This window comes from Rhincodon typus, chromosome 39 (genome assembly GCF_021869965.1).
Source record: "Rhincodon typus isolate 14 chromosome 39, sRhiTyp1.1, whole genome shotgun sequence".
Classification (NCBI taxonomy): Eukaryota; Metazoa; Chordata; class Chondrichthyes; order Orectolobiformes; family Rhincodontidae; genus Rhincodon; species Rhincodon typus.
Genome location: NC_063370.1, coordinates 6,479,181 through 6,491,904, shown reverse-complemented (window position 1 = coordinate 6,491,904; position 12,724 = coordinate 6,479,181). Strand labels below are relative to the sequence as shown.

General features: G+C 46.7%; 1 protein-coding gene across 1 annotated transcript in view; it reads right to left on the bottom strand.

The window, feature by feature from the left end:
- The window catches only part of LOC109925778 (myotonin-protein kinase), a 45,715-nt gene extending 33,587 nt beyond the window's left edge, over nt 1-12,128 (bottom strand). The window contains exons 1-3 of the mRNA XM_048618392.1: nt 11,969-12,128; nt 2,618-2,709; nt 661-744 (exon numbers count right to left, since the gene is read on the bottom strand). Of these exons, the coding sequence (XP_048474349.1) occupies nt 661-744; nt 2,618-2,709; nt 11,969-12,128 (336 nt within the window). The remainder of the gene's footprint in view (nt 1-660; nt 745-2,617; nt 2,710-11,968) is intronic.
- Nucleotides 12,129-12,724: the final 596 nt, after the last annotated feature.

Below are 12,724 nucleotides of genomic sequence, written 5' to 3'. Positions count from 1 at the left end.
GAGCTTTACTCTGTATCTAACCCCGTGCTGTCCCTCTCCTGTGAGTGTTTGATGGGGACAGTGTAGAGAGAGCTTTACTCTGTATCTAACCCCGTGCTGTCCCTCTCCTGTGAGTGTTTGATGGGGACAGTGTGGAGAGAGCTTTACTCTGTGTCTAACCCTGTGCTGTCCCTCTCCTGGGAGTGTTTGATGGGGGACAGCGTAGAGGAAGCTTTACTCTGTATCCAACCCCGTGCTGTCCCTGTCCTGGGAGTGTTTGATGTGGGACAGTGTAGAGAGAGCTTTACTCGTTATCTAACCCCGTGCTGTCCCTGTCCTGTGAGTGTTTGATGGGGACAGTGTAGAGTGAGCTTTACTCTGTATCTAACCCTGTGCTGTCCCTCTTCTGTGAGTGTTTAATGGGGGACAGTGTACAGGAAGCTTTACTCTGTCTCTAACCCTGTGCTGCCCCTGTCCTGTGAGTGTTTGATGGGGATAGTGTATCATTCAGTATTAATGCTGGCATTATTGTGGTGAGCCTGGAGTCACACGTCAGTATGAATCCCTCAGGGTGATCGGTTTAATTCAGTGATCCCTGGAAGCTGATGGTTCTGTCTGTCCCCTGCCCTGACTGGATTACAATCCCTGCTCCGAAAGACTGTGGATCCCAAACCCTCTTACCTCCTTCTGATTTAACATGTCCGACTTGTTCATCCTCTTCATCGCGTACACCCTGTCCGTGTCCTTCAGTCTGACCATGGCGATCTAGCAGGGGGAACACAGGACACTGACTATTCTCCGCCCACCCCCAACCCAATGTCACCCACTGTGACGGAGAAAGGTCATGGCCCCCAAAACCCCCATTAACTCACCCAATCTGCTGAGACTGAAAGCTTTCCCCTGCTTTGCCACTCATTGGCATCATTTCTTGAGGATAATGGATTCTAGAAAAGGGAGTGGGAGTCGAGCGAAGGGAGATTGGAAGGGTGTTGAAGCCTGGAGGGTGATGGGTGACCCAGGAAGAAAAGGAGGTGGGAGGTGGAGGACCAGTGGAATGTGGAGAAGTGGGGGAGGAGGTTTGGAGGAGTGGCTATTATCGATTGACCTACCTTCCCTCCATTAAACCCACAAGCTATAGATCCTGTGTGAAATTGGAGCAGAATGAGGCCATTCAGCCCACAAACCTGCTCCACCATTCACTACCATCTTGGATGAGTAATTCAATACCCTAGAGCATGGACTGCTCGGACCTAAGGGTCTGTCTCTGTGCTTTATGACTCCACTCAACCTCTTGATTCTTTTAAACACCAATCGAGCGGGGGCTGCTTTGTCCTGGATGGTGTCGAGCTTCCTGAGCGTTGTTGGAGCTGCCCCCATCCAGGGCAAGTGGGGAGTATTCCCTCACACCCCTGGCTTGTGCCTTGTAGATGGTGGGACAGGCTTTGGGGGGAGTCAGGAGGTGAGCTACTCACTACAGTGTTCCTAGTTTCTGATCTAGCCAAGAGTATTGATATGATGAGAGATAGTAGGAACTGCAGATGCTGGAGAATCCAAGACAACAAGGTGCAGGGCTGGATGAACACAGCAGGCCAAGCAGCATCATAGGAGCAGAGAGGCTCTTCAGGTTAGGCATCCTTAGAAGAGGCTTCGCAGTGGGGTTAAAATTGAATCAGAGATAGTAGGAACTGCAGATGCTGGTCTTCAGGTTAGGCATCCTTAGAAGAGGCTTGATATGATGAGTCCAGTTCAGTTTCTGTTCAATAGCAATGACCCAGGATGGTCATTTCAGAGGTCAATTAAGGGTCAACCACAACACTGTGGGTCTGGAGTCACGTGTAGGCCAGCCTGGGTAAGGATGGTAGATTTCCCTCCCTAAAGGGTATTAGTAAACAAGATGGGTCTTTACAACAAACAATGATAGATTAATGGTCCCATGACTGAGACTATTTTACAAGTCCAGATTTTAATTTTAAAATGTCTGAGACCCATTTACAATTCCAGATTTTAATTTTAAAAAGACTGCGACCCATTTACAATTCCCAATTTTAATTTTAAAATAACTGAGACCGATTTATAAATTCAGATTTTAGTTTTAAAAAGACGAAGGCTAATTTACAATTCCAGACTAAATTTTTAAAAAGACTGAGACTAATTTACAATTCCTGATACGATATTTTAAGAGACTTGCAAGTTTTATCAACTGAATTTATGCTAAATATTGTAGGATTTGAACCCAATTACTCGGGGTATGGAGCCTAGACTTTATGGATTACTAAACCCAATGCCCGACTGAGCCACTACCTCCTCCCAACATGTCGATGGGGGGTTGAAGGAATGAAGATGAGGTAAGGTAGGAGGGAGCTAGTGTGGAACATGGACTAGTTGGGCCGAATGGCTGTTTCTGTGATTTAAACTCACTCTATTGTTAATCTCATGACCCTGGCTTTGTAGTATTGCCAAGTGGATGATATATTTGACCTTGGCAGTACAAAGACAGCTCATGGGATCCATGGGCTAATCCACCTGATATTTGAAGAAGAAAGACAATCACAGGTGCTGGTCTAACTTTGCTGAGGGTGACAGCGGAGTTATATTAAAAGAAAATCTAAGCCTGAGGACTGGCACCAGGGTTGCCTACCTCACTGAATGCTCCTCTGCCGATGACTTTCAGGATTTCAAAGTCGTCCTGTTGAAGCTGCAAAGTTTTCACCTCCCTCGCGATCGGCCGAGCTGGTCAAAATATAAAACAACAGGCCATCAGGAGCTCTGTTCGTGTGTGGGGAGATTACACACACCCCCACACAACAATATGGCACCTCCCACACTACCCCGCAGTGTCGGGAAAGGCGAAAAGACGGAGGGGAGGGAAAAAATTAAATACAGACCCCTTCACAGCGTCAGGCCACACCACAAAGGTGCTTCACCTGCACTTCCCACAATCTAGTCCACTGCATTCTCTGCTCACAGTGTGGTCTCCTCTACACTGGGAAAACAAAACGTAGAATGGGTGACCACTTCGCAGGACGTCTACATTCTTGTCTGCAAGAAAGACCCTGAGCTTTCAGATATCGGTCACTTTAACACACCACCCTGTTCCCTGGCCAACATCTCTGTCTTGGGCTTGCTGCTGTGTTTCAGCGAAGCTCAGCGCAAGCTGAAAGAACACCACCTCTTTTTCCACTTGAGGACCCTGCAGCCCTCCAGACTAAATACAGAGTTCAGTAACTTTAGGGCTTGAGCTATCCCATGTCCTTACTCTCATTCCCACACACCAGGCCCCTTGTTGCCACATAGTCTGCCATTACACACAACCCATTGTTAGCCACTAACAGTCCCATTAACGGCTATTCACTCCTGTCGCCTTATCATTATCCACTCCGTTCTCTATCCATCCATTGTCTTCTCTCTTTGGACTCTATCCCCACCTATCATTTACTTCTTACCTCCTTCCCTCCACCCTATCTTCTGCACATAAACCGACATTTTCCTACCTACCATCAGTTCTGAGGAAGGGTCACTAGACCCGAAATGTTAACTCTCATTTCTGTCCACAGATGCTGCCAGACCTACTGAGCTTTTCCACCAATTTCTGTTTTTGTCTCTTCTAAGGGCTGTAATGTACAAAACACGACAACCAATTTACTCACTGCAAGCATTAATGCGAAAATGACTGTTTTCAGTCTGGAGGAATTTCCAGGGAAGAGTGAGATCGGACTGGAAACCTTCGCTCTGTTGTTTCTTGTCTCCACAGATGCTGCCAGACCTGCTGAGCTTTTCCAGCAACTTTATGCTTTTGGAACAGTAGGCCATTCGATCTGTAAAGCCACCCCTCTGCTATTCAGTACTATCATGACGGATCAAACAAATTAATGCCTTGTATCCCCTCCATCCCCATAACCCTGTACCCCACTGCCAATCAGAAATTAATTAATTAATTAATCAGAAATTAATCAGGACTTATACAATTAATGGTAGGGCCCTGGGTAATATTGTAGAACAGTGAGACCTAGGGGTTCAGGTACATAATTCTTTGAAGTTTGCATCCCAGGTTAAGAAGGCATTTAGCACGCTTGCCTTCATTGCTCAGTCTTTTGAGTCTAGGAGTTGGGGACGTCATGTTGAGGTTGTACAGGACATTGGTGAGGCCTCTTCTGGAGCCCTGCGTCCAGTTCTGGTCGCCCTGTTATGGGAAGGATATTACCAAACTGAAGAGGGTTCAGAAAGGATTTACCAGGATGTTGCTAGGACTGGAGGGTTTGAGTTATAAGGAGAGGCTGGATAGGCTAGGAATAGTTTCACTGGAATGCAGGAGGTTGAGGGGTGACATTATAGAGGTTTATAAACTCATAAGGGGTATAGAGAAGGTGAATGGCAGGTGTCCTTTCCCTAGGGTGGGGGATTTCAAGACTAGGGGGCATATTTTTAAAGTGAGAGGAGAGAGAATTGAAAAAGACATGAGGGGCAACTTTTTTCACACATAGCGCGGTTCATGTGTGGAATGAACTTCCAGAGGAAGTGATGGATGTGGGTACAATTACAACATTTAAAAAACATTTGGATAAGTACATGAATAAGAAAGGTTTGGAGGGATATGGGCCAGGGGCAGGCAGGTGGGACTAGTTTAGTTTGGGATTATGGTTGACTTGGAGTTGTTGGGCCGAAGGGTCTGTTTCCATGCTGTACGGCTCTATAAACATAATCAAAAACTGAGCTTCTACAGCCCACTGTGATTGAGAAATCCAAACGAACACAACCCTCCGAGCAACATGATTTCTCATCTTCTCAGGTCTAAGTGGTGTCCCTCTCATTTTTAGATTGTGCCCCCTGTTTCCAAACCAGTGGAAAATATTATACCTGCAGCTACCCCATCCAGCCCCTTTAAGTATTTTCCAGCTCAAATCTCCAGGTATTTCCCATAATTGTAGGAGGGAGAATGTCCATGCTCTTATTCAATGCAGAGTCACCCAAGAAAGCAAACAAAGCTCTAATCTGGAGGGCAGCTCCTCTGACAGTATTGCACTCCCTCTGTTGTTGGTAGTGCAAGTTTCAGGCAGCTCATGGATTAGAGGGTCTGGAGTAGTCAGGACTCAAACCCATGATTTCTGTGCCTCGAGAGGTGCAAGCCATGACCACTGACCCATAACCAAGTCCAGAGGCTTGCTAGTTATAGAGCCACACAGCATGGAAACAGACCCTTCGGTCCAACCAGTCTATGTTGACCATTGCCCCAAACTAAACTAGTCCCACCTGCCACACTTGGCCCATATACCTCCAAACATTTCCCATTCATGTACTTATCCAAATGTCTTTAAAACATTGTCCTTGAAAGAAATTGCATGCCTCCCATTGGGTACCAACATGGATGTACAAAGGCATGAATTAGAAGGAGAAAGAGGCCATTCAGCCCCTCAATGCTGTTCCACCATTCAATGCGATTGTGTCGCATTCCACATTCTCCTGTAACTTGTGATTCCTTTTGTCCAAGACTAATCTATCCACCTCCACCTTAAAAAAAATGTATCAATGATCCCACCAGCTCCCTGGTGCCTTGATCCTCCAGCCCCATCCCAAAACTTTTCACAGATTTTCCTTCTGTTTGTTCACAGGATGTGGGCATCACCGACTGGGGTATGGAATTTATTGCCCATCCCTAATTACCCCCTGAGAAGGTGCCCGCTGAGTGTCTCAATGAGCTACAGGAGGGAGATAATGCGGGAATGGCATTGTTTGCCATAGAGCCAGCACGAACCCAATGACCGAATAGCCTTCTCCTGTGCTTTCTTGACTCCCTTCAGCCACAGTTATGTGGGTCTGGAGTCACATGTAGGCCGGACCAGGTAAAAGTGGCAGTTTCCTTCCCGAAAGGACTTTGGTGAACCAGATGGGTTTTTATGACAATTGACAGTGGTCACACGGTCACCTTATTTGTACACCAGCCTTTCATAAATATTGGCTTCAAGTTTCACTACCTTGGCCTGGTGGAAAGCACGGTGAGAAGCACAAAAGAATAGAATTCGACAGGAATCAAAACATGGTTTCATTTCGTTTCCTCAAGTCCAGAACCAGGGGGTCACAATCTAAGTAAGATCTATCCCTTTTCTGATGAAGTGTCTAGGCCCGAAACGTCAGCCTTTCTGCTCCTATGATGCTGCTTGGCCTGCTGTGTTCATCCAGCTATGCACCTTGTTGTCGAAGATCTATCCCTTATCCTCTACGTCCACTTAGGACTGGGATGAGGAGAAATGTCTTCACCCAGAGGGTGGGGAGCCTGTGGAATTCTCTGCTACACGAAAAGGTTGAGGCCAAAGCATTGAGTGTTCCCAAGAAGGAGTTAGACACAGTTCTTAGGGATGAAGGGTATGGGGGAGAAAGTGGGAACAGGGCGTTGAGTTGGATGGTCAGCCATGATCATATTGAATGGGGGAGCAGGCTTGGAGGGCCGAATGGCCTACTCCTGCTCCCATTTCCGATGTTTCTGTGTAAATACAGGCTACAGCCTGAGTTAGGGTGGAATACAGGATAAAACGGGATGTGGTGCCAGTTCAGTTGTCGGCAAATGACTAAACTGCTCCCAGCTGAGTGAAGTCATCCTCTTGATTGCATCGAGCACTGATCAAGGAAATTGGAAAACTGGGATAGGTCCCAGTTCTGCGACGCACAGCCAGTGTGGGGGTGGCCAGTTGCATTTCACAGCATAGAAGGAGACCTTTCGGTCCTTCGGGCCTGCGCCAGCTCTCCCAATGAGTGACCCAATTAGTGCCATTCTCCCTGTCTACCCTCCGCGGACCTACACATTCCTCCTTTTCCCGTCTAACTCCCTCTCAAATCCTCAATTGGATCTGCCTCCTCTGCACTCTCACGCAGTGTTTTCCAGATCCTAGCCACTCGCTGTGTGAGAAAGATTTCTCCTCAAGTCTCTTTTGCTCCTTCCACCAATTGTTTTCAACTGAGCCCTCTTCAGCCTTTCGAACGAGCGGGCACAGTTCCTCCTGTCTCCTCTGCCAGACCTTTTGTGATTTTCGACACTTCAATTAAATCTCATGGCCAGCTTTCTCTTCTTACAGCCCCAGCTCACCCAGTCAAGCTTCATGAGTGAGGTCCCTCACCCCCAAACCTACCTCAATAACCCTAGCTACTCTCTCTCCAATGCTGCAATGTTACACTCTTTTTCTGAGTTTATCTGATTTCATTTGATATATTTTTGTCAGATGTACCTAGTTACAGTGAAAAGTTTTGTTTTGCGTGCAGTACAGGCAGATCATACCATACAAAGATCATTGGAGGATAGAACAGGGCAAGGAATACAATGTTACGGCTGCAGAGAAGGGGCACAAACAGCGAGATCAACATTAGATTTGAAATTTGAGAGGTCCATTCAGAACCCTGATAACAGCAGGGGAAGAAGCTGTTCTTGAATCTGTCGGTACGTGTGCTTAAGCTTTTGTATCTTCTGCTCAACGAAAGAGGTTGGAAGAGATTATAACCGGGTTGGGAGGTGTCTTTAATGATGTTGGCTGCCTTTCCCGAGGCAGTAGATGGAGTTCATCGATGGAAGGCTGGCTTGTGTGATGGACTGGGCTGTGTTCACAACTCACTGTAGTTTCTTACAGTCCTGGGCAGAGCAGTTGCCGTACCAGGCCGTGATGCAGCTTGATAGGATGCTTTCTGTGGTGCATCTGTCAACGTTGGTGAGAATCCTTATGGACCATAAATTTAGGCCAAAGCTAGTTGGGGCAGCACAGTGGCTCAGTGGTTAGCACTGCTGCCTCACAGCGCCATGGACCTGAGTTCAATCCCATCCTCAGGTGACTGTCTGTACGCACACTCTCCCTGTGTCTGTGTGGGTTTGCTCTGGTTTCCTCCCACAGTTCCAAAGATGTGCAGGTTAGGGGTGGATTGGCTGTGCTAAATTAGCCATAGTGTCCAGGGATGTGCAGGCTGGGTGGGTTAGTCTTGGGAAATGCACATAGGGTAGGGGGAGTGGGTCTGGGTGAGATGCTCTTCAGAGGGTTGGTGTGGACTCGGTGGGCCGAATGGCCTGATTCCACGCCATAGGGATTCTAGTCTATCTCAATTTCTTTCCTTATATCAACACCAGCTCTCCAGCAGAAATAGCCCTTGGCCTTGAACTTAGGCCAGCTGTTTAACTGCAGTGTGCATCAAGTCTTAACCCAGTGCTGCCCCCGCCTGACATTCAGCCATGCATCTTCCAGCGCAGACTGCCTCATTGTGACCCAGGGTAAAAGAAACTATTAGATCCGCCCTCCATAGTTGACTGACACTGTGTCCAATTCATTCTGGGACAGAGTTTTGAGAAGGGTTTTTTTAAATTACTTGTTCACAGGATGCTTTCAAGGAGGAGTTGGATAGAGTCCTTAGGGCTAAGGGGATTAAGAAGTATGGGGGAGAATATGATTGTGGCTTTGAGTGGTGGAGCAGGCTTAAGGGGTCCGAATAGCCTACACCCACTCCTATTTTCAGTGATTCCAGGCCGGTATTCATTGCCCACTCCTGGGGCAGTTAAAACAGCCACATTGCTGTGGGTCTGGAGTCACATGTAGGCCAGAGCGGGTAAGGATGGCAGTTTCCTTCCCTAACAGACATTAGTGAACCAGATGGGTTTTTCCGGCAATCGAGAATGGATTCATGGTCATCATTAGACTCTTAATTCCAGATTTTTGTTGAATTCAAATTCCACCATCTGCCGTGACGGGATTCAATCCCAGGTCCCCAGAATACTATCTGGGTCTCTGGATTAACAGTCCAACGATAGTACCACTAGGCCATTTAAAGCCCAGTACCATTTCAGTACATAAGCAGTAAACAGTGAGGAAACGTTGACGACCCACTCCTATCACTGCTGCCCAGTACTGTGCACAAAAGCCAGAAGATCAGTAGAGTACAGAAACTGAAAGATGTTGGCTGTAGTGTTTAATTGGTCTACGTTCCATTATGTGGGTCTGGTCACTGATCTGTGGTCACTGTGCTCAATTGGTTATGTCAGGGTGTGGACTCCGAGCAAAGGAGGCATGGAAACTACCAGAACTGAGCTACAGTTATGAGGGCGGCCCTTCTGGGATTGCAGAGTTATTTCAAAGCTTTCACAACTAAACCGGTTGCAGATTGACAAATTACAGTTATCTCTGCATTTATCTGAGAGATAGAAAATTTACAACAATGGTTGGAACAGGGGTTATGTAAAGGAAATGGACTGGGGAGAAGTGTGATAGATAGAGAGAGCAAGTGGATCTCAAATCATGGTCTCTGGTGGTTTGTGGGAGCTCTTTACTGCTTAACACAGAACAAGGCCATACGAGAGAACATTCTAGAATCTCCACCTCTGTAAGAGTCACACAGTTTGACCAGTCACTGCGCAAGCAACCTGTGCTTTGTTAACCCTGAGAAATAAAATTTATAGCTTTCTCAGGGAGATTGGCATTACTAGAAATTCTTGTTTAATTTATATCAAAGTACAAAAATAATGAGCTTTATGCAGAAAAGGAGGAAAGGAAGCGTTGGAAAATTGAGTTGAATTTGCAGCATGTTTGAATATTTCTGATAAATATGCTCATTTGTCATGCTAATGTTGCAGTATTGAAATGGTTGGTTCTGTCAGGAATTAATGATTTAATGTGAATATTTCATAAGATTATTAAGTCATTTTTAGGATCCCTACAGTATGGAAGCAGGCTATTTGGCCCATCAACCCTCTTAAGAGCATTCTACCCAGATGCACACTATCCCTGTAAATCCTGCATCCCCACGGCTAACCCACCCAGCCTGCACGTCACTGGAAACTTTGGGCAATTTAGCCTGGTCAATCCACCCTAACTTTCACATCTTTGGGACTGTGGGAGGAAACTGGAGCACCCAGAGGAAACCCACACGGACACGGGGAGAACATGCAAACTCCACACAGACAGTCATCCGAGGGTGGGATCGAACCCGGGTCCCGGGTGCTGTGACGCAGCAGCACTAACGACTGAGCCGCCATGCCACCCTATTAGAGCATTAACGTTCATATGGAATATTATTTAATGTAATGAATTAATGGATTTTTGTTGTTTTTAAAAAGACCAGCAAAATATTTAAACCTGTTGCACGTTGAGATTAATTTTCTGTCAGCAGGTCAAGTGAAACAACAGGTAAGTGATCCATGGGATCATTTGTCAGATTTAATTGGTCCGCAGGTGTCCAAGGCTACGAATGGCTTATGGATTGTATTTTGCACTTTCCCTGATTTGGGGGATCTTGTGGCGCAGTGGTAATGCCCCTCCCTCTGGGCCAGGAGGCCTGGGTGCAAGTCCCACCTGTTCCAGAGGTGTGCGGTACCCTTGCCATTCACCTTATCTGTGCCCCTTTGTGGCTTTATAAACCTCAATAAGGTCACCCCTCAACCTCCAACGCTCCATTGAATAGAGCTCCAGTCTATTTTTATATATCAGACCTTCCATTCCCGGCAACATCCTGGTAAATCTTTTCTGAGCCCTCTCCAGTTTTATAACATCCTTCCTATACCAGGGAGACCAGAACTGCACACAATACTCCAGAAGAGGCCTCACCAATGTTCCGTACAGCCTCAACATGACATCCCAACTCGATTTAGCCGTTGTGCTATAGTGGTAGTGTCCCTACCTTTGACCCAGGAGATTTGGGTTCAAGTCCAGCCTACTCCAGAGTTATTGTAACAATTAGGGAAGGTATCTACAGACCAGGAAGTGTGACAAACAGAGGGAGGTTCTAGGGATATTGTCAAACATAATGCAAAAAATCCACCTTAGGGAGTGGATCGCAGTGAAGTGGAGTTCATTTTAATTGCAAGGAGGACAACATTTGCATTTATATATCACCTTTCACTACCTCAGGACTTCCCAGAGCACTGCATAACCAAGGAGCTAGTTGCTGTTTGTAAGAAAGGCAGCAGATAATTTGTGCACAGTCCAATCCCACAAACGTTAACGTACTAAAGACACGGTGATTTTTTTTAAAAATTCTTTTACGGGCTGAATGCTAGGCCAGCATTTATTGCCCATCCCTAATTGCCCAGAGGGCAGTTAAGAGTCAACCACATTGCTGTGGGTCTGGAGTCACATGTAGGCCAGACTGGGTAAGAACAACAAATTTCCTTTCCTAAATAACATTAGTGAACCAGACAGCATCTTCCTACAATCGACAATGGTTGCCATTAGCCAGGTTTTTAATTCCAGGCAAATTGAATTCAAATTTCATAATCTTTTAGGACTGAGATGAGGAGAGATATCTTCACCCAGACAGTGGTGGAATTCTTTGCCTTAGAAAGCAATCTGGACCAAGACTTTGAATGTTTTCAAGCACGAAAATGGAGGGAGTCTCATAGAAACCTATAAAATTCTAACCGGACGACACAGAGTAAACACAGGAAGGATGTTCCTGAAGACCAGGGTGTCCAGAACCAGGGGGTCACAGTCTAAGGATACAGGGCTGATAGGAGGAGAAATGTCTTCACCCAGAGAGTGGGGAGCTTGTGGAATTCTCTGCCACAGAAAGGGGATGAGGCCAAAACTTTGGATGTTTTCAAGAAGAGTTAGATATAGTTCTTAGGGATAAAGGGATCAAAGGGTGTGGGGAGGAGAGAGGGGAGAACCAGAGACTGAGTTGGATAATCAGCGACGGTCGTACTGAATGGGGGAGCAGGCTCGAAGGGCCGAATGGCCTACTCCTATCTCCCTGTCTTTCTATGTGGTGTCGGTTAAAATTGGGCCAGGCCAACAGGAAGATCTCCCCAACTCTGCTTCAAAACAGCGCGGCTATAAGGTCTTTATCAATCACTGAGGCACCCCTGTTGAAGACGGTAAATCTGACAGTGCAGCACCCCCCACCTCAGCGCCGCTCCTGATCACCCCCCCACCCCCACCGCCGCCCGATGGGAGCTCTCACTGTCTGCAATCGGAGACCGCGCGCACGGACAATCACCGCAAGCACAAAGTCGACTCTCTTTGATCTTGCTTACCCCAGGCGAGGAAATCCTGGACGTGTTTCTGTCCTGTCAAAACAGACTGGCTTAGCTCCTCGACCACACAGACAAAAACATCCAGCAGCCCCTCGAGACCGAGCAACCTCCCCGTTAAAGTCAGCGACTCTAACTCTCTCAGTCTCACCTCCGCTGACATTTCTGTTTTAAAGTCACACTCGTGAGGTTCGAGCTGGAAAGTCATTTCGATTGCTGCTCTGGATTGTTAAACTGGACAAACTCTTTGACACATCCTCCCTGACAGTGGTTCGCCATTCTCTCTCCCTCCTGTTGTTCTAACATTGCCCTCTGTGCCAGGGTGATGAACTATTTCTGCCTGCTCTGAATTGCTGGTGACCACAATGCGCACAGCTCTTAAAGCAAGAATTATCAGTGCATACTGAATATTTTGCACATATTGAATTACACACCGTCGTGGAAAAACATTTTGATTTTTTGGTAGAAAGGGCAATTGATTACAATCTTCACCATAACTGTACTCAATGTCATTGTCAGATAGAGTACAGCGCCCACCAATATTAGGTACATAGAGAGTAAAGCTCCCTTTACTCTTATAAACTGAAAGTAAAGCTCTCTCTACACTGTCCCCCATCAAACGCTGCCAGGACAGGGACAGCACGGGGTTGGATACAGAGTAAAGCTCTCCCTACACTGTCCCCATGAAACAGTCCCAGGACAGGGACAGCATGGGGTTAGATACAGAGTAAAGCTTCCTCTACTCTGTCTCCATCAATT